This window comes from Platichthys flesus, chromosome 13, assembly GCF_949316205.1.
Source record: "Platichthys flesus chromosome 13, fPlaFle2.1, whole genome shotgun sequence".
Taxonomy (NCBI): domain Eukaryota; kingdom Metazoa; phylum Chordata; class Actinopteri; order Pleuronectiformes; family Pleuronectidae; genus Platichthys; species Platichthys flesus.
In genome coordinates this window covers 6,636,402-6,659,134 of record NC_084957.1, presented here as the reverse complement: position 1 = coordinate 6,659,134, position 22,733 = coordinate 6,636,402, and the positions used below count along the sequence as shown (strand labels likewise).

Sequence of the window (22,733 nt, the reverse complement as noted above, 5' to 3'; positions counted from 1 at the left end):
AATCCACTCTGTGGCTTCTAAAAGGATTAAAGGGCGCCCATCATCAGCTGAATGGTTCTAATGAGCCACTTAAGAGAAATACTTCTCAGTCTTCCAAACATGACAGATCTTCAGAATAAGAAAAAGTAGGACAAAGGAATAAAGTTAAAGAAAAAGACAGCACATTGATGGAAAAGGCACATTTTTTCAGCACGAGCCGGAGATGAATAAAGTAAAGCCAATGAGTCTTGAGTAAACTAGCCCCAGGCACGCTCACATATGGCACAGATACAAAGCAGCTAAATCCTGCGGTACCTTGAGGTCACTCCCATTGAGACGCATCCTGTTGATTTTTCGCCCGCTTGGCCGGGTTGAGTCCACCCAATAAATGAACTCCTTCTTGTAGTCAAAGTCTATGTGGATGATGTTGTTGAGGCCCTGCAGATACAAAGGAGAGAGACAACTTGAGAACAGAAGAACACAATCTTTCTTGAGTTCCTTGTGAAGTTTAAAATAAATGAAAGTCCCTTTCATTGGCAGCAAGGGCGTGCCCACACAGCACTAATCCTAAATGTAATGTTAATATGTGAGTGTATAGTATCAGAGGTCTTCAAATCACTTGTGAATTTCCTCCTTTTTATACATTTGAGGAGATAATGTTCATGTTAACACACACAATGCAAACGCTGTTATCAGATAGACTGATGATTGAGGTCAAATGAGATTCTTTGATGAAATACCCACCAGCGGGCAAGAGCAGCAGAAAGAGACGGATCAAAACAAGTTCAACTTCCACTACAGTGGCTGTGTGTGATGTGATATTTACTCCACACGCAGTATTGATCCCGATGGCTTTCCCACAGCTTCCACTGCTTCCCACTATACAAAGCATTTGAAGAGCCTGTGAAAAGCGAGTCGAGGTCCTATCAAAGCCGAGGAGCGAGGGACACAGGGAGCCGCTCAGCAAACAAGTGCCCCCCCACCCTGCTGTCTGACACCGTGGGTGCTGAGAGAGGGTGTCGGATTATCTGACAGACAAAATTAGACATCTTCATCAGATCATCAACACCCTCACAGACAGGCGCCAAAGTGTCCTGGGGGAGCTTCTCCCCCCTACAAACATCAGCTGCAGAGATGAAACTTGCCCCCCCCCCCACACTTTGATCCACAGCTGCTGTGTGTTTTCTCTTCATCCCCACAAACCAACCAGAGACCCAGTGGCTACGAAATGATTCAGATTCAAATTATATAGAACTTTATTATCAAGTTACTACTCAACAATAACTACTACTCATTCAATATTAATATATAATACTATTCTCCATATATTTATTCCAGAAATCTCTGTCTGTCTTTAGAACACATATCTACAGAACAGAACGGATCGGCACAATGGGCCCAAGGGGATACAGAGTGGAATATGATGCGATTTGGATACAGACTACGTTAAATATGAATACAAAATGAACTGATATAGTGAAGTAGCTCCAGAGCATCAACACACATCAAGAGAAAAGTCGATTCCGAACAGACAGGGTTAGAGAGGACACTGTACTAATCAGCTCTAACCCACAATATTTTACACATACAAATTTTAACAATGTAGGAGAACACGCACAGAGCTGCACTATAACACAATGTGTTGGAGTTATACAATATTGTGAGTCACTTGTGTTTGTGGTGGGAGGACAAATGTATTCTAAAAGCAATGTCATGGACGTATACTCTGAACAGGGAAGGTAATGGAGTGGGGAGGTGATTTGAGGTCAGTTGCTGCTAAAATGCACTGGTTGAGGTGAGTAGTGGCTTCTGGAGAACGGAGGGGCAGACGGCAGATTTACGTCCAGTAAAGAGGTTAATGTGACTGTAAGAGGAGGCTCCAGGACACATGGGCTGATTTACAGTAAATCACAGCCGAGCATTTACGATAATCAGCAGTCAGATTCAAGCGTTGCCCGGAGCAGCTGTGATGAGACCTAGGAATGATTGAAATGGCTTTTCCATGGGGTCCTCAATGGGGTGATTTTGATCTCTGCCAGTCAGAATGGCAATGTTCCTCTGCCCATATGTGTGTGTGTGTGTGGGGGGGGGGGGGGGGTCTGGTAATGCAAAGCAATGCATTTACAATTTAACTCTATCCTGTCTTCTACAATTCATATTTAATCCACACATTCAGCTAATGACCACAATCCCACGACCACTAAAATCTCAATTAACTAATTTAAAGCCATATTTCCTTCCTGTAGTGTACAGCTGACAGAACAGGCTCCGAAAGTTCAAAATGGAAACCCAATAGAAGACAAGGCTGCATTCGTATTGACAAGGTGCTGACACCTCTCAGCAGTATTTCAATCTAGTACCGGCTATCCAGTTAAAATGTCACAAGTTCCTACTGATGCAGGGATCACCTACCTGTTTCAAGATGGTGTAATTTGAGCCGTCCACGCTCAGCTTCCGGATCTCATGGTGGTCGGCCATAATGAGAAAAGGCTCTTCAGCTGAAATGAGGGACACGCAGTATTAGAGGTCAAATGAGAGTTGAAATCCTGCACATTGAGGCTTTAATTATAATAAAAAAAATCGGGCTGACCTGACAGAGCCTTGCATCTATTGGGATTGCGCTCCAAGGCTTCGTAGCCGTCCACACACAGGCACTTGAAGGAGCCGTAAGTGTTGATGCAGCGCTGGCTACAGGGAAGGGTAGTGGAGCATTCATCAGTGTCCACACAAGTCTTCCCATCATCCTTCAGGTGGAATCCCGGCCAGCATTTACACTGATCACAAACACCAGAAATATGTGTTGGCGATAATGAGGCAGGAAATGTGAGCACAAACAACAAGAGGCTTAGTTTCACTGTAAATTAATGGTCACCTAGCTTTCAATTGAAGGGTACAACAAATAACTCAAGGTTTTATGCCTGGCTACAAAATACATGATTTATTCATTCATACAATTATTTGTTGTCAAAGCTGTGATGCACACTTAATATGCCAAAGCTAAAAAAATCCGACCACACTTCAGTGACCAGGGCCTCCAAAAGATAACTAAGTGCTTGTGTCAGCTGCTCTGGAGTCAGTGCAAATCCCTTTTTATCCAACATTATAACCTCCAAGGCTTTTCTACTGGTCACCCTGCTCAGGAGGAGCAAAGTGTCTGCATTGATGTGCTCTCTGTCCAGCTCTGCCCCCGTCATGGCAGCAAAGAGAGGTTTCACTTTCAGCTTACAGACACTTTTCTGAGCCACTGAACGCAGTTGTGAGGAAGAAATGGAGCGTAAAATCCAGGTATGAAGACATAAACTATCACAGACTGACAAAGCGACTGACCGACAGAATAAGGCGGCAGATGTGGTCTTGACCAGGTTCCAACCCGATCATGCCACAATTACCAGGCAGGGCACAATCTCCCGGCACATTCAGGGAGAGCAGACGTTTGCTGGCATATCATTAAACTCCTTACAGCGTTCAAGGTTATTCAGGAAGGGAGTGACTAAATGTATGTATGCTCCCACCCATCTTTATCTAGTTAATGATGTGAGAAGTTAGGCTTGATTCATTATTGGTCATTAATCATTCATGTCCACACTATTACTAATATAGGCTCCACATTTTATCTACCCATGATTTGGAAATTATGTTAAAGCCGAGAACCGCAGGTCAGTCAAGTGTTTAAATTAAAATCTCACACACGCACACACACACACACACACACACACACACACACACACACACACACACACACACACACACACACACACACACACACACACACACACACACACACACACACACACAGCCTATGACCTGATAGGTGTACTAAACTTTATCTGGATTCTTATGATGCACTGTCACAATGTTTGAAGGACACATCTCTCAGTCATATTTATGAAGGAACTCTCACTGTGCAGTGGGATCACTGGATTTGCATTCAGGATGGTGTTTGCTCTTGCACTGAACCCCAGTGACTGTGTTATCTGTTGTTTTAAATATTTCTACAGTTGTTATCGTCCCGTAGCTTGATTTAACCTTTAGCCCGAGGAGTTAGGCTTTATCGACTAACTGCAGCCAGGAAGCCATTCTAAAGCAGAATGCTTTTCAAGCAGCTGAACCGTGGCCATGGTCACTTACCTTGTATCCCACAGTTAGATCCTGGCAATCCTGCGTGCAGCCGCTGACTCTGCGATTCAGGCACTCGTTCACATTGCAGTTCTTCTCGTCGGACTTGTCTCCACAATCGTCTCTCCCATCGCAGAGATTACCCTCAGAAATGCAGCGTCCATTTGAGCACATGAAGAAGGAGCCATTGCACAAGCTTCCTGAAAACACGAGACATGACGTTCACTGGCACACATCCTCATAACATCCTTTAACGATTCCTCATCTAAGTTGGGGAACGTTTTTTAACCAGACGATGGGGCTTGACAGATTAATCCTTTTCAGGAAAAAGTCTCCTGGTTGTAGCAGCTTTTGTTTCCACCATATGTCCCCACCAGTTTCCTTGGCGAGAGGAGCTGCCTGTGACACTGATGAAGAGATTCCAGCAGCGAGCCAAACAGCAGTCTTACCTGCAGCCAAACATTTGAGGTTCAGAGGCAGTTCATCAGAGTGGTCGGGACAGTCTGCGTGGCCGTCACACTCCCACTGAGAGCTGAGGAGACAGCGGCCGTCCCTGCAGCGGAATTCTTCAGATCCACAGGAGCGATAGACTGGAGAGGGAGAAAGAGGAGTTTTTCATCGAGTTCCACTTGGCAGTGACATGGTGTCAGTTAATGGTGGTGGTAGAATGAAGTACTAATCCGATGGGCTACACTAGGCTGCACAAGGTAATGTTTGTCTAATTATTTCAACAAATACTTGTGTTATAAAATATTGTTTATCAGCCAAAGCCATCTGGATGTATAATGGTGTCGATAGCTGCATTGTTCAATAATTCAAATATGAATACATCATCAGAATCACTACGACATATTAAAGCAGCAACAGATAATTCCCTCTAGTTTTGACATCAAAACTTGCTCATGGATTGATCTATAATAAATACACATACACAATAATCTCCCTAGATAATCGTTCCATCATTCAAAACAATTGTATTGAACCTCATTATTTTGCAGAAAGACTGATTGAAGTCCAGAGAAACTGTACCTGTATAAACACTGCCTTTTTTCCTTTCTAAACATCCACTGCTTAAGGGGATCTATCAGCACAAATTAAATATAATATTCATAGTTAAGATTTCATTAGTGTATAATCACCTGAAACCAAGAATCAATGCGTTTTCATTAGCTTGGAATGAGCTCTTTATAGCAACGTTAGGAGCAGGTCCTCCTCCACATAGCGCCGTGTTTTGAAAGAAGCGCATTGCAAATACAATCTGCCCCCCCCCCACAGAGAGAGGTCACACATATTCTACACACTAGCGATTTGCACCACAGAGCAACGTGCATTCAACTCACCACATTCCACTGACTCATCGGATCCGTCTCCGCAGTCGTCATCGTGATCGCAGACAAACCGCTGGGGGATACACGCCTTGTTGCGGCAGCGATATGAGCTGTCATCACATGTGTTGTTGGGTGCTAATGCACGGAAAGAAGTGAGATCAACGTGCTAATCAATAGAAAAACAACTTTTCTAAACATGGCAATCAGTATGCAAGTCAATATTAATCCACTTTATGCTAATCCACTTGTCCACTTTGTACTGGTTTCATGATCTATGAGCGATTGTTTTATTAAGATTAAGATTAAGATGCATTTATTTGTCCCAAACACATGCACAGACATGCAAAGGCACACTCATGCAGGTAGGGAAATAATTAATCTCTGCTTTTAACCCATCTGGTGCAGGACACACAGAGCAGAGAGCGACCATGTACAGCGCTCGGGGAGCAGATGTTGGGGGAGTAAGGTGCCTTGCTCAGGGGCACTAGACAGGGTAGGGAGACTCTTGGATTTTTGAACAGATCAATCCAGGTTGGTCTTTTGTTGTCTCTCCGTGGAGTCGAACCAGAGACCTTCTCTGCCCATAGTCCAAGTTTCTGCCACTAGACCACCGCCTCTCAAGGACAATCATTTGCAAACAGGCAGTGATTCCTTTGCCCTGGGATTTCATAAAGTTTTAAACTTGCAATGAGGTATTAAAGGTTGTGAACTAGAAGACGCAGTTTACCACAGCCAGCTGCAGAGAGCTCATCGCTCCCATCAGGGCAGTCCCTCTCGCCATCACAGAGCCAGCGTTTCGGAACACAGGCGTACGACCCAGGGCAGCTGAACAGCCCCGGAGCACATGTCACCAAGCCTGGGAGGAAAACAGGAGCACATGCTCTACTTTCAAACGCCAAAGAATACAATGGGTCAAAGGCAGCACTGAGAAAAACAGGTAGATCTGAGCTGAAGGGGATGTATCTTGGTTTCGGTTCAGTTATTTCATAGAATATGTTGTTTTGAGCCCCTGAAGGGTCAGGACAAGCATTTTTGGGGGGATTACTTTTGCCTTATCTCTTAATACTTTTGTGTTATCTTGCAATGGCTTCCCGTTCCAATCATGCGACACCATCCTGCCATTATAGTTGCACAAGTGTGCAGTTATGTCTCTCCATGCCCTTTTCCTGAGTCCAGTAACTGAGTCTAAATGAATGAGACAGCATCCTGCAGATCAACATAGGCTGACTATGTTCTTCTTGAGAGACTTCTAGATCTAAGAATTTGTTTACTTTCACTTGTTTATATTATTATGTTATATAAGCAGGCCTATTGATCGGTTGCACTATATCAGAGTGCTTCAGTTCAAAGTAAAACTAAATAAGCTGTTCCATACTGCAGGGTTGTAGTGGACGAAGATGGGTGGGAATGGGCCACATATCAGAGTTTGGACACCAGAGCCTGTCGGGACCAATAAGTCTAGTCCGGGTTTCGGACACAGCTTTTGAAATGATTTACAGGTTTGGGTCGGTCACGTTGGCTGAGCTGATATTTCACAATGCAGATGTCATCAGGGAACCATGTGTGAAGGAATAGGTAACTCAATCTTTGCAGCTTACAATAACTGCATCAGGCTCGGATCTGGTCAGAAAGTGTCACAACATTCCCTCACTCATAATGTAGAACATGACAGTGGTTCTCCTTTTAGTGATCATTGTAAGCAAGTAACATTCAAATCACATCACAAAAATAAGAATCCCTGTTGGGTTTGGGTTGAGCTTGTTAGTTTTCTCTTGGACTCGGAGGGGTTAATACCAAATTCTGTATATGGCTCAGAAGAAATAGCAGAAGAGAAGTAGTAAAAGTAATCCTCAAAATAATTACAAGCGCTCCACAATAAAACATTGGAACTCATAAAATTAAAGCTCTGGTCACTGTTTGGAATGTCCGTCACATTTTGATCCCCATAAAACAGACTTTCATTGTGCAGCAGTTGCCCTTGTTCACAGCTAACACATAAAGATCGTGCTATCGCGAGTAAAAATATCCACTTCAATCCTCTAAGTCATCATTACTTTGGATTAGAACAAAGAGAAGAGGAACAAATAGCTGCTCAGGGAAACAAAGGTAAATACAGTAGCTCAGTGAAGCATGTAGCGCTAACGTGCATATCTTTTTTTTTTGACGAGAACTGTGCTTCAGAAACCTACGGGCCATTTCATTAATAATTCCTTGACACATTACAATCCAATTATACAAGCAACGTTCACTGCAATTCTTGTCTCTTTATTGTGGTTGGATTTTTTTGTTTTATTGTAGTATTCATTACACCCACACGCACATCTCATTTGCCAATTGAAATCACTGTGCCTCTTGGGTCTCGGTGATGAAAAATCGATTTGCCTCAGTGCCCACTCCAGTCATCAGGAATGCCTGCAGTCCCCTTTGTTGTCTCATTAAGATTGTTTCATCTCTTTTCATTAATTTCCAGCTCTGATGGAGGAAACACATGGAGCCGCCATATGAATTATAGCGGATGTGACCTTCTATACCGACAGCAGATTCCCCGTGACACGCGAAAGGCCACTCACCACAGATCTGCACGCTCTCGTCCAGGCCGTCCTCGCAGTCATTCTCGCCGTCGCACAGCCATTGCTTGGCGATGCACTTGTTCTTCGAGCAGGCGAACTGGTTCCACAGGCATGATGAATCTGCGGAGGGCCGGGACATTTCAATTCCATAAATCAAGCAAAGTGGGGAGGACGCAACAACGAAAGCAGCACAGCCTATAGAAGTGGCTCCTATTTGCCCCAGTGGCTCATTCTGTTTTCTCTGTGTGTAGTGTCTTTGCTTAGTGGCACCACAGGAGTAAAGCTGCTGCACAAAGGATTGTAGATTTATTTTTTCCCTTTTGTCTTTTAAAGGAAGGCGTTTGGATAGATGCTCAAAGTGACGAGTAATTCAGATTATATTTCTACAATCAAATAATAAAAGAGAGCCAGACACTTAAGGTGAGAGTAACCTGTTGGATGTCATTAACGAGCATGCAGCTGATCACGGTGTAAAAGCCATTGTGAACCATGAGGATATATTCCTTGTCCCTGCTGAGTTTGTGCCACTGAGCCGCCCACTCTCCCTGGAGAGTTGTTCTGTGGGCTCTGCCTCTCAGATGTCAGGCCTGGAAAAGTCTGCCAGAGCTTTGATGAGACGTTGAGAGAAGGAAGGGAGAATGTGTGCTCCGGGTCAGACCACAGTGCAAGGAAGTATGGATCCCACTGAGCGTGGAGGGGGGGGGGGGGGGGGCATCTCTCCCACTGCGTTGCTTTCCTCGCCGTCATGCACATTGCGTTAGCTTTACGTGCACTGATACAATGATGTGAGATAAGGACGAGATAAACATAAAATGGCTTAATGTGGAAATGGTGATTATCTCGATTTTCTGTATGGGATTCCAGATCAAATGTGAGCGGGAGATTCATTACAGGTCTACAGCACATGAGCTGTATCAAAGAGCCTTTCATGACTCACTCTCAACAGTGTTTCACAGAGTAGAAACACTCAGTATGCATTGTGAAGTGACAAATGACTATTTCCTCTAATCAGATGTGGAATAGGACATTTCGGAAATGTAATGGCATTTTCCTCAAACCACTTTCCCTCTGCAGACAGATTATCAGTGGCTGGAGCTTTTTATATGATAATTAACTCAGAGGAATGGGAATATTGTCTTTTTGTCCTGAAAAAACATTCAGAGCATCTCAAAGAGTTGAGGAGTAATTCATATCAGTCCTGATAAAAGCACATTTGAAGCACAGGATGTTATCGTTTCACACAGGCACAAATTACATTGAGATAAAACGATGGAAATGGTGTTCTTGTGTTATGCATCGCTCTAACAACATTCATTGACGTTTTATAAAATAAATCTGATAAGTGGAGCAGCACTAAGAAATGAAAACGAGTGTTCCTATTGCTTTTCATTTCCAAGAAAACAAAAAACAAACAGAGTTGCTGCTTAATCATACAGGAAGAGGAAACCGGGAGAATTAGTGATCTGCTCCATCCTAGTCGAACATTGACCATTACAAGACCCGTAAGTTCTATTGTCACATTTTATTTGTGTTACTCTGGATGTTAGTCCCTGAGGTTTGGATGATTTAAAGGGAAAATTACAACACTAGTGGGTCTATGAGGCTGCACTCGGGCACAGCAGTCCTTATGATGACAAGGACTATTGACATGATCCGAATAACAAATAATTATGATTATGCTGTCTATTAGGGCTGCAAGATATATAACATAACAACAACAACAATAAATATATATCGCAAAACACTGCTTGAACTTCCATGTGCCATGCATCCACGCTCTGAGTTTGTGTGTGTGTGTGTGTAGAAAAGGATATGTTTGGTTCTGATAGATGCAAATTACAATGGTTACATGTTTGTTATGTTACAACAAAGGTTTTAAATCCACGTTACATACAGAGTGTGAGTGTTGTGACAGTGTGTGTGGAACACGTGTGCGACCGTGATGAAGTTGGCAGACATTCTGACCACCTGATTTACAGCTACCAGTCAATTTTGCTTTGATGCCAAAGGCAGTGACACGTGAACGGGTACGTGAGTGAGCTGTTGGTTTTGAGGGCAAATTATATTAATCCGTGCCATGACATAATTATGGCCCTCCTGTTTAATTGCGGAGGTCTCTGACTTTGTCACGGTAGGTTCTCTGCATACATTAGCGTGGATCAAAGCAAAAAGGAGGGAATGCTCCCGCCGCCTCCGGTGAGGGAAGTGGAGAGAGGAAGAAGAGGAGTGGCATCATAACGTGTAATCCTCTCATATGTCACGAGTTTCCATTCATTCCACATTTCCGTCTTTAATATAACCGTTTCAGTGATGGCTCATTAATTAATTGTTACACTGGGTGTGCTGTGTATCATAATTCAAAGAGAGAAAGGGGGGGAAACGTGTGCCCTAAACAGCCGCACTCTGAATTCAGAGACACCTACTTGAGAAATCTCACACAGACAATACGGGGGAGCAAAACAAAGTGGGGAGGAATTTGCATGTGGCATGATGAACAATCATCTCTTGTCCTTCTGTCTCCGCAGTGTATAGACTGTACTGTACACAATATTCGTTGCAGGCCTAGATCTATTTATACAAAAAAATCTGGTGCAACAAATAGCTTCTAGTTAATGGATAATAAATATCCTTCCAACCACCAACAGTGTTGTTTAGAGCAACCACACACCTCATCTATTTCAGCCTGTTAGGAAACAAAACCTCATTGCAGTTTATTGTGTGGGGGCTCCTCCGTGTGAGGTTGGATTTGTGGGCTTACCGCACTGGAATTCATCGGCCCCGTCCTCACAGTCCTTCTGGCCGTCGCACAGCCACACGCTGGAGATGCAGTTCCCGCTCGGACAAGCGAAGTGGCCCTCCTCACACTGCTGTCCATGGGAAACTGGGTAGAGCGACGAAAACCAAGTCAGTCTTCTGGGCATTAGTCATGATTGAGGTCATTATCTCATACTAAGCTCTCAGAATCTCTCATTCCACTGTCATTATCATCTCTCAAAATGAGATCTGTTTTAAGTCTTTTCTAATTGAAGCTGGCTTACTTGATCTGCCTCTCAACGCACAGGCAAAATATGAGTATGTGTGTGTGTGTGTGTGTGTGTGTGTGTGTGTGTGTGTGTTTGTGTGCTGTGCCCACCCTGGCAATTGGTCTCATCAACGTAGTCGCCGCAGTCATTTGCACCATCGCAGATCCACGAGTGGTGGATGCACAGCGAGGTGGAGTTGCAGCTGATGAAATCTTTCTCCTTCACCCCCAGCTTGTGAAAGTGCGAGCAGTCGGTGTGGTCTGAATACAAAACACAGCACAACAACAATGGTCTTGTCACAAACGCCGTGATGGTGGAGGCGAGGACGAGGGTGGCAGCAGTCAACGTGATCCCAGTGACGAGCGCAGATCCGAGGTGGTGTTGTCGGTTGGTGTGTTTGGTTTGTGAGCAAGATTACACAAAACCAACAGAAGAGATTTCCACAAAACTTGGTGGAAGGATATGGTGATGCATCCATTCTTAAGCATTTGTCAGCATTTAGATTTTTCCCAGGAAATAATGAATGGATCGTTATGGAAAAACAACAGGCATACATAGGGAACTGATATCTATGAGTGTGTGTGTGTGTTATTTGGTGCAGGTTGATTGAATTTAAGTTGGGCCTTTGCAGTGGTATGACCTCTACTGACTGCCACTGTTATATTTCCATTGTACCTGTTATGCATAGCAAAAGGCAGAAAGAACTTACTGCAGCTTTTTTCATCGGAGGCGTCGGCACAGTCGATGACCTGGTTACACCAGGCTGAGCTGGGTACACAGCTCCCGTCCCGGCACGATGACTCCGACAAGCCGCACGTGACATCTCGGGGAGGAAAATTAGCATTTCATAAAAAGATAACAGAAGAGACACAGCACTCAGACGGAGGTAACAGGTACAGCTCACAACAATGCTGAGAAGCTCGCTGGTGAAAATGAGCTCCGGGTCGCAAACTGACAGAGAAGAAAAAAGGCTTCGCGATGACTTGCAGTATCTGTGCAGTCGGTCTTCCTGGGCTATACAAAAAACTGCTTGACTTTCACGACCCCTTAAGTGCTGTGCGAGAGCAAATCACACTAAATATGCAAGAGGGGGCTCCTTAGTTGTGCTGTTCATTCACCACCTAATGCACAATGGTTCTGGTCATTTCACCTCGCTGCATTTTATTATCGTATATAACATAATACCATAATTAAATGTTCCAGCGGCAATGGGAAAAGTTATTGTTGATGTCCCATTAAAAGGAAAATGCAAGGCTGAAGATGACACAACGTAACGAGATTAACTCCTCCCTGAAATCCCCCAATGCCGAGTCCACATTAATTACGAGAGCCCCTCTGTCTCCTCCTGGGCTCAATCGGCTCGGTGAGAGTCTCTTCACCTTGGTTTCCCTCTTTCACCAATTACAGAGTGAAAATAAACTCAACTGCTCTTTTTCCTGCGTTATTTCCCCGTCGAGGTGAAAAAGAAAATCTGTGCCATGCAGGTTTCTCTGAGGCAACTTTTTCAGGGTGGAGGTTTGAATCCTCTTTGAATTTGTGCACCCTTTATGATCTTGGGGCTCATTAGACAGTGAAGGCTTAGCCCAGCATGTAGCCTAGCGTGCTGTATTAATATGAGCATTAGTGTGTGGCTGGATCCTGCCCTCTGAGGCAGGACGGATAGAACAGGAGATCAAACGGCTGTGACTCACTGGTACAGAAAGCCTCATCCGAGTTATCCCCACAGTCATCAATCCCATCACAGAAGCGACTGTTGGCCACACAGCGCTGGTTGTAGCACGGCCTGAAACCCTTCCGACAGCTTCTGTTGTCTGAACAAATTGAAATGTGTCAACGTGTTAGAAATAAACAAATATTTGGAACATATTACTACCAGAACTGTAAATGGCAAACAGCGATCACTAGGGTAAATTGTTCAATATCTGTATTTAATCCGTATATACTTCAGATTTAGAGCTGTGATGTGTTTCTTACCACAGTACTGCATCTTCTCATCGGATTTATCTTTGCAGTGGGCTATTCCGTCACAGGTCAGCTGGTAGTTTACGCACTCTCCATTCCCACACTCGAATTCAGTGTGGATGTTGCAGGAGGAATTTTCTGCTGCAGAAGAAAACAATGGTGAATAACGAGGATGACTGATCATGCCTGGCAAAATGGAGAATTTAACTGTACAACAGCTGTTAGCGAAGACAACAATGATGGTATTTGATTCTTCATGTCACGTTCTACTCTGGTAGCCGAGGCTAATGCACATTGTATTCTGCCAGAAGGGGGTCATGTGATAGGAGCCCTATGAATCGCCTATGAAGGCTACGTTGTCACAAAGAAGAGCCAATCAGCAAGTGTTTCCAAACTTCTCTGTTTTAGTGGCCCCAGTAGTGAGGAGTACTGTGGACGCCAGGCAGGAAGTAGCAGAGTTAATGCTTTTGAATGATCCCATTCCCATACACTCAAAGTTAAGGGGAAAATGCCTGGTATTCTGTTATACTTAATTTTTTGATTTATTTGTTTGATATACAGCAGTACACCATTCAAATAATTAATGCCCTGAGTTATTTCAGTTTTTAGGTATAACAAAAAAATTTCTACCATAATTATCTTCTATCTACGAACCCCACCCTGAGCTTCTTACAGCTTCACAATTCAACGATCTGAAACGTCTTCCTCCTCTTGTAACGAGTGGAATGGAGCCCACTGTCCTCTGCTGTGACATCCAGGCTTCCATCCAGCTCTTCTGAGTCACTTGCCACGTTCAGTCCAGCCAAACTTCCCTCATTTGAACAGCTCCTCCCACCTTATGTTCTATATCCTCACACTGCATATGGAATTCACGAAGCCGTGTGTCAAATTAGAAAAAGGCTCCACACTTGTGACTTCAGGCGACTAATTGTGACAAAACCTTCTACCCCTCTCAAGTGTGTTTTCTGCTTTGGCGAAACTTAAAGCAGCACTGCATTAGAGCTGCATCTTCCCTGAGCGGTATCGACTAGGACTCCTGGAATCATTACAAATTCACTGCCAAGCCAAAGAAGAAGAGTCAGCAGCTGGTCAACACTTTTCTGTTTGTGTGTGGTTATGTTCAAAGGGATGAATTCAAAGAGGGTTTGTGTAAACAGCACAGAGAATGTCTTACCCAGGGTGAAAACAGATGCCAGGTTACAGCGTGCATACAAATTCAGGCGGTGACGTATTTTCGTAATAATAAATACATTCGAAATTCCAATAAAAATCAATAGTTAATACCGGAGATGCTCGACAGGCTAGAGGTTTCGCCCTCAGTAGAATTAATTATGAAGCTTCTCATGACTTACACACGCATCTGTTGTTATCCAGCAGCAACCGCTCTCCTCGGCAAGTGCAATTGACCCTCCCGTACGGAGTGAGGAGGCACAGGTCACCGCAGCCTCCGTTCATGTGTCGGCACGGGGACAGCTCACCTTCAATCACAATCAGAGAGGAATTGGTTAGGGGGTCAGAAGCACTCTCCCCAGACAGCTCCTTATTTTAGATTTAATCAGTCTGAGACTTTCACTACATTCCTCTTCTGAGGAAGTACTGCAACGAGCCTGACAACTGGACTCAGCCTTCCTTATCTATTGGTAAGTAATATTAATAATGCTGATAACCCACATTTAAGTTTAATTACTAGCAATAAGGACAAGTGGTATTGCAAACACATATTCCACATACATTTTAGAAATCTCAAGGGATTGAACTGGCACAGATTTGGCTGCATATCAACAGAAAAACATCCCTTAAATGATTTGTTAATCAAGTTATTATGTCTTTGTTTTGAATCTGAGGGTCTGATGACAAACTGAACTTTGCCGTTAATGAATAAGATTTGTATATGGAATTAGGATGTCTTGATGTAATGGTCTCTGGCATGATATTGGTGGTAACTCCAGTTACAAACAATAACAAAACACTTAAAGGAATAAGGCTATTGGCAAAATAAAATTAAAAATCTGGTTCTAGTAAATTTTTAAGTGGTTTCATATGGAGGATATGTCTTGGCAGAGGTATTCACTAAGTGCCATTCTGTTACCGAATGCATCATGGTGCTGAATATACAAATATCACCAACTTTAATCATTAAAGACAAATAAACAAAGCAAGGGCTGCTTCAGTCCTCAGGAGCTATGCATAAAAGAAGCTTAGCAACAACATCTCATTTGTTAGTGATCACAGACATGCATGTCCAATGAAGACCCCCAGTTATTAATTGCCCCCTAGCTCCGAGTTATTCATGAGACAAGAATCGTCTCCTGGTCTTCAGCTCAGGTAAACCATTTGTATGATTATGAATAATCATGACAAGAAAAATGTAAACAGAGTTTCACAACGTAAAGATCATGGTCCTTGCACATGAAGCCGTCGACTCCCGGCTATAACCAGGAGCCTCGTAGGATAGGATTATTTCCCATGATGGGATAAACAAGGAACAGCACGGCTCTTGGCGTCCAAGTCCAACCAGTGGGACACTCCGAAGCCCACTTTCCTTTGTCCTACTTGGAATTTCAACTTTATATGGCACTTCGGAGACTCCCACTACAACATAGGTCTGTTTTTTGTATTAATTACCTCTGAAACTTTAGTTTCTGGACATTCGAAATAAGACCATGTTCATTTATCATCCGCGCTGATATTGTTCATCCAAACGAGGCCCCGGTTTTTAAATATTTAGTTTTTACTTAGTCAAACCCAGGCGACATACCAATGGACTAGTTTTATTCACCAGTCTCAACTGATTATTAATACTTATTAAGTTTACATTGAGATTACTCTATAATAAGTGTTTATTTTCTTAAATACACAGAGCATGTCGCTAACAGATTTTGAGAGATTTAAATGAAAAATGCTCCATTACAAGTGAAAGTAGCAGTGAAATGTAGTTAAAGTCTAAAAGTAAAAGTAATGTTTTGGTCTGTCTGACCAACTGATGTCTCTATTTATAACATCCTTTGATGGTTTATTACTGAATAATCAGTGTGTGAACAGCATGTTAATGTTTTAGCTGCTGGAACTGGTTTAAGACAGCACAGTCATATAGGAGAAAAAAGTTCTGATACACAAATTTGTTTTTTATAATTGCATTGGACATTTCAGTATTTAAGTATTCAAACCATGCGGATAATATATACTGTCAAAATATTGTATTGGAGCAGATAAATTCCTTTTCAAAATAATTTTTGAGTATGAGCCACTTGCCAAAGGCTGAAACCACAGGATTAACCTTGTTTTTCATATTATCCATTGTGTAGAATCTAACGTGCAAATACATACGTTACATCAATGTGATGAAGTAGACAGTGCAATATTTTTGTCTCTGAAATGCAGTCGAGTTGAAGTACTTTGAGTACATTGAAAATACCACAAAAGAGCACTCAGGTTTAGTACTTGAGTAAATGTTGCTTTTCACTACTGGTTATAGCAACTGAAAAATGTCAAGACAGTGAGGGACAAGTGCATCTGCAGAAGTGAGCCTGATAAAACAGTTGACTCTTATCTTCTTATTTCTGCTTCTAGTGCATCATAGAACCAGCAGAACGAACAGCATGAGCCACTGGACAAATGACTGGAAACCACAGGCTTAATCTTGTTTTTCATATTATCCATTGTGTAGAATCTAACGTGCAAATACATATGTTACATCAATGTGATGAAGTAGACAGTGCAATATTTTTGTCTCTGAAATGCAGTCGAGTTGAAGTACTTTGAGTACATTGAAAATACCACAAAAGAGCACTGAGGTTCAGTACTTGAGTAAATGCTGCCTTTCACTACTGGTTATAGCAACTGAAAAATGTCAAGACAGTGAGGGACAAGTGCATCTGCAGAATTGAGCCTGATAATAACAGTTAACTCTTATCTTCTTATTTCTGCTTCTAGTGCATCATAGAACCAGCAGAACGAACAGCAGGAGCCACCGAAGGGGCTGTGACGTCCAAACAGAAAAAAACAAACAAAAGTGTGCAGTGATGACAAACTAGCAGCGGCACAGATGTCATCCAATATCCCTTTAAACTGATAACCACATGTATTCAGTTATTAATCAATGGTGTCGGATCATGAATCACTTTAACAACGATGTCCTGACTGTGTGCGTCTGGTGTTGTTTGGAGCACATGAACTACGTGGCTCATTAACTCTAAAGTGAATCAACAAACACAAGGTAAACGTCCTGGTCCTAATAATAATTCTGATTAGTGCCGGTGTTTATTGTTAATGAGTAAAGTGAGCGTAGGTCAGCGGGCGAGTGGAGGGAGGACACTCAGACAGAGACTCTGACACGGTGAAAGACGACTGGACATTTGTTGTGCATCTGTCCTGATCATGAAGCAGTGGTGGTTATAATTATTGCAGTGGAGGGACATCACTAAAAAAAATGAATATGGTGTAAAACATGATTTGATTATGTTCGTTCTCGATGCAGGGACGTCCACGTTGGCATCGCGATGCATCTAAGAATCAAGAAATGTCCAAACCTCCAGCAGTCATGTTAATAGAGCTGGAAGCCTGATAAATGGAGCTAACTAGCAGTACCTAGTTAGTCCAAGGTGAGGTGAAGAGCCAGAACTGAAGAATGACATCGGCCTTAAAGGTGTGAATATAGAGGTGTCTTCAGAATCGACAGAAAGGGAACAGGTTAATTCCAGGGTGTGTAAATACTCACAGTTATTTGTGTCTCTGGCCACAGCAATGATTCCCATTGGCTGATGGGGTATATCCGATCGAAGTACCTTGGTGTCCCCGCCTGTGTATTTGTTTGACCGCAGCACAGACCTGCGGGCCCAGTCTGACCAGTAGATGAAGTCTGCGTAGATGGCGAGCCCGTAGAAGTTTCCTGGTCCTGATTTAACTATGACCTACAAGCATAGAGCAGATGTTAAGGCGTTTACCTAAGTCTTTGGTTATGGGAATGATTCTATTATAGCACAAGATTAATTTCATACTGTCAATATTTTCACTTCCCCCCATAAACCAAGGTCTTTTCAGGATCAGGGTAAAGAAAGCACCGGCAGAGGTTCAGGTGCAAGCGTATAGGGATAAATGTGACGAGTAATATTTTGAGTCATTAATCAACACATCACCCAGGCCGCCCACATGACTGCTTAACCCAGATGTTGGAGGAGTAAATGACAGTGTCTTTGGCAGGGAGGCAGGAATCCATCAAATGCCTCCTTGTGGGACTCTACGGGCTTCTGGGGGGGGGGGGGGGGGGGGGGATCAGGGCCTCCAGCAGCTCTGTAGTCTAAGCCATTAGTGGGACAGGCTTGTAAGCGGCATCACATTAGCCCTGTGCCATACTGGGATTAATAGGACAGGTGTTGATTAAAGGAGCCCAGCGTGCGGAAGCAACAAATGGCCATCAGGCAAGTGAGAGACAGAGACGGACGGAGAACGAGAGGGGGGACGCCAGATGGTGTAGGACGGAACATATTGATACAAAATTAGATTTGGGACACATTAGGGTTTACAGCCAGCGACACATTACGTTTGGGCCCAACTCGTGTTTTGGGTAAATGTGAACATACACAATTCATTTATTCTTATTACTCATTTACTACCCAACAATATCTAAATACAGTACTTCAACCGGCCGACAGCTCGCTATTTACAGTCCCTCTCTTCGTGGTAAAACATGCTGACGTCCTCCCTTTCCATGCACTCTGCTGCCCCGCCGTCATTAAGGACATGGGTCTCCACTCTCAAAGTGGCACAGGGGAGAGACTCATGCCACAGCATTTATTCTTCTCTGTCACCAACTACACTGGCAGCATGCGATGGCACCGCTGCAGCGAAGAGTAGCCGAGCCCTCGAGGGGCACTTCACCGCCATCCAAGTTGACATTCATGTGACTCAATACAAAAATGAGGCAATCAGAGGACTTTAAAAGTGACAGGGAGCCAGGAGCTGCCATCTCCGCAGTATTAATGTCTTGTATGCGGTGGATGGGTTGTCTCAAGATTTCAAACGTCTACAGCGTCGGGGGGGAAAGAGCTGAAGCTGACGATCAGACTGTTTAAGTCGCATGTTCTAATTGGAACGGAGGATCCGCACCTGGAGTGGTCTCGCTGCAAAGCCTTCGTTAGCAGGATTTTACTGCAGTGAGGGCGGGGGGGGGGGCACAGGGGAAGACTTCCCGAGCCTTGTGACCCAGATCAGCAAACATATGGGAAACTAATTGAAACGGGCCAAGGAGATGAGCGGCAGAGGTCATGTTAAGCAAAAGTGAAATCCACAGCAAAAAGCACCATCTTGTACTGTAATCTCTTGCACACATTGGAATACAGGGGATATATAACCAGGTGGGATGTCATACATTATGCATGCAAGTTTTCACGGGCAAAATGAGAACTCCTGAGTCCTAACTCCAAGCTGAGCCTGTTTACTTTAGCACGGAATGACTTTGGTGATTAAGGAGACCATCTGTACCCCCAGAGATGAGATATAAGAGAGAGCACCAAGAGGTATTTCATATCCTTCTCGCCGTATACAGGATCATGTTCCGGGAGCTCAATAGGGACGGGAGATTAAATGGTAGACACAAAAACAGTTTCATTTCAGGAGGAAAAAGGGCAGATCAATTTGACATTCTGTCCTTGAATATGTGCCTGGATTCTCCGATGTTTTGTAATGAAACATTTCCATTCCTCAAAAACAAAAGAGGAAAATAGATTTCACCTGGTGAGCCACTGCCTCCGTTCATAGAAAAAAAATGTCTTTCATTCATTCATTCAGAAATGTACATAAATAATGGAATGTCCATACCTTGTGTCAGGGTATAACTAATACAAATCTAAGAAAAAAAAGTAATCATTGGCTACAAATGCATTCAAACAGGATGTATTGTATATATTAGCAGCCATTCGTCTTATTAGAAAACACTTGGCTATGAGGTGGCAAACACCAGCCAAGAGGGGGCGCTGTAAATCCAACGAGTTCATTTAGGATGTATTGCAAACACAGTTCATATCTTTCACTTACGGACATTTACTTTCACACTTACATATCTGCTTGAACCATCGTAGTCGCATCTCTCGATCTTGCCGAGGTTTCCATCCGAGAAGTAGAGCTTCTCTGCTTTGTGGTCGATGGTCAGCCCGTTGGGCGTCAGAATGTCCGAACTCACGATGATCCTCATGTTCTTCCCCGCCAGCGTGGATCTCATGATGCTGGGACTCTGCTCATTCCAGTTGGTCCAAAACATCAGGCTAGAAGGTGCAATAGGCAAACCAGAACTTTAATTTCAAGGTCTGTAGATAACAGCTTAGGCTCCACCGGCTTTGTAAAAGCAAATACCTTTGAAAGCCTCAAGATCTAGACGATGGTATATCACATAAATTCTGAGCTTTTCTTGAATAGTGTTGCCTTAGCAGCACAGCAAATTTTGACTTTTCAATGTAAAAAAAGGAAGTTGTTGTAGCATAAGCATATATCATCAAGTCTGATTCAAATTTCATATCTTTGATAAGATGCTTTACCGAAGTCATCTTAATGCAAATATTTAGTCACAGCGCCATCTACTGGTAATAAGAAGTACATTTTCATAAAATTTAGATTTGGTCTACATGTTATACAGCAGAGATAAAACAAACTCCTAATAATTAGGACAAATTATTCCTCAATGAATTAAATCCCCTGAGGTTTATTCATGTCACTCAGTTATCAGCATCATCCCGTAGCTCCCAGGACCATCGGCTTCTCCATTATAAGCCCTGAAGGCGTTCATCAGTAATAAAGTGCAGCTCCGTTTTCATTGGATAAAGGAGATTAGCATCACATGTTTTGAGAGAAAGGTAATTTATTCATGTTCTTCTCTGCGAGGCCTTAGGAGTATGAAAAGCAGATAATAGCTTCAGAGTAAATAAATTAAAAATATCTATCTTTGTTTGTATGGATTTTTCGAGATGGAGGGTGCGTGTTTTAAATCAGCAACTATGTTGACAAATAACAGGAAAGAAAGAACTGGGGAAAAAAAGCTATTTTCAGATTATTATCGCTCCCCAGCTCCCGGGTTCTCACTCCGTACTGTAATGAAGTCATGGAAGTCCACTGTAGAGCGATAATAAGGATTCTGGTCAGAAGTCACAACCAGGGTCTGCTAATTAATCACTTGAGTTGGAATTCTAATTATCAGACAGTGTTTCTGGAGTGGGATGGATATGGTGCCAAATTGCCAACCAAGGATATAGTCTGGGGTCGAGAAATTAATTTAGTTGATCCAACAGCTGGAGCAAGATACTCACTCTTTCCTAACCATCTGAACCTCATGTAATTTGAATGCTGAGGTGCTATATTGTGAAGAACCAAAGAAGCTGTGAAATCAGGTATTTCAAAAAAGCTTAGGATTTTTTCTTGAGATATGCAAGCAACATACAGACAGAGATTTATTAGATAGACTATTTATGCAAAAAAGCTAAATTGATTCATTATACAATGTAATAACAATTTTTTAGTACATTAAAGCCCAACATTTATAGTAACAGCTTCAGTTTCCCTCTGTCCTCCGATCCAGAGCATACCACTGCTCTGCATTTATGATACGTGAGCAGTAGACAGCCTGTGGATTTGAGAGCTCTGTCTGGGATATATCTTGGCAGCATATCAACAATATAGTCAATGAATAGATTTATAGACAAGTACAAAGATCTTAAAATACGTCGTAAAACTAATAGGCCAGAGCCCAGATTTTAAAACATCAGTAATGTGCATTTTTTCCTCCCTTTACTTAAAACTCTGACAGTGACCTTCTGCATTAAATGAAATTTATTTAAGGACTTTATGGGGAAAATCTGAGAGCAATGCACTGCATTAGTCAAGCCTCCTCTTAAGAGCCACATGCTTCTCTGTATCTTAGGGAGGTAGAAAAGCCCTGACTTTAGTTACGCTGCTCGCACACATAATGGTGTTATGTTATATTGCTATTTTCCCAGACCATTAAATAAAATCACAGCCTTTTGCTGGTTCATCTTGACACTAAGCGAGATAATGAGGATCAAAAGCTACGGAGTGTACGGCGTTGTCAGAACAGCAAAGCAAAACAATACTCTGCTGGAGAAAGATTAGCCCTGGTGATAATAAAACTGAGCGCAGCCGAACATATATCAACCTATAAACATTAAAGTGGAACTTCGGTCCGGGCGTTTTTTTTAACTGGATTAACTGATGTGGCTAATGAGAGAGTGAGTGAGGAGAAGTAGAAGAGCTGCTGACCTTTGACACTCATCCAGGGCCAGGACATGTGGATGGTCTTCCTCGGACAGTGTGACCACAGCCTCCCTGCTCAAGGCACCGACCCGTGTCTGGTCCACAGTTTGCCTGGTGATGGTGGAGGTGGTGGAACTGGTCCAGTACAAAGTGTCCCAGGCCCGGTGGTAGGAGAGGCCCTCCACTGAGCCCACATCTGAAACCACAGAGACGTTAGACCGGGGTCACAGTTTAATGGTGAATGCTCAGTATTTATCTGGCACCTTTCCAGTCTTTTAGTTTTAAAAGCACTTTACAGTACAGCTTGGCAATTCATATTCATATTCATATTCATATAGTGCATCTATCTCTATCACTCATCACGAATACACTGCTGGCTCCATCATCAGGGGAAATTTAGGATCACGCATCTTGCCTAAGGACACTCCAGCACACAGAAAGCGTTAGATTGGAATCGAGCTGCCGACCCTCTAGTTAGTGGACGACCCTGTTCTATCTCC

General features: G+C 43.1%; 1 protein-coding gene across 1 annotated transcript in view; it reads right to left on the bottom strand.

The window, feature by feature from the left end:
• The window catches only part of lrp1bb (low density lipoprotein receptor-related protein 1Bb), a 230,197-nt gene that overhangs the window by 40,379 nt on the left and 167,085 nt on the right, over positions 1-22,733 (bottom strand). The window contains exons 42-58 of the mRNA XM_062402272.1: positions 22,240-22,429; positions 20,033-20,237; positions 17,696-17,888; positions 14,331-14,456; positions 12,991-13,119; positions 12,708-12,827; positions 11,726-11,839; positions 11,127-11,276; positions 10,752-10,874; positions 7,994-8,113; positions 6,151-6,279; positions 5,436-5,558; positions 4,545-4,685; positions 4,108-4,295; positions 2,570-2,753; positions 2,392-2,477; positions 295-417 (exon numbers count right to left, since the gene is read on the bottom strand). Of these exons, the coding sequence (XP_062258256.1) occupies positions 295-417; positions 2,392-2,477; positions 2,570-2,753; positions 4,108-4,295; positions 4,545-4,685; positions 5,436-5,558; positions 6,151-6,279; positions 7,994-8,113; positions 10,752-10,874; positions 11,127-11,276; positions 11,726-11,839; positions 12,708-12,827; positions 12,991-13,119; positions 14,331-14,456; positions 17,696-17,888; positions 20,033-20,237; positions 22,240-22,429 (2,444 nt within the window). The remainder of the gene's footprint in view (positions 1-294; positions 418-2,391; positions 2,478-2,569; positions 2,754-4,107; positions 4,296-4,544; positions 4,686-5,435; positions 5,559-6,150; positions 6,280-7,993; positions 8,114-10,751; positions 10,875-11,126; positions 11,277-11,725; positions 11,840-12,707; positions 12,828-12,990; positions 13,120-14,330; positions 14,457-17,695; positions 17,889-20,032; positions 20,238-22,239; positions 22,430-22,733) is intronic.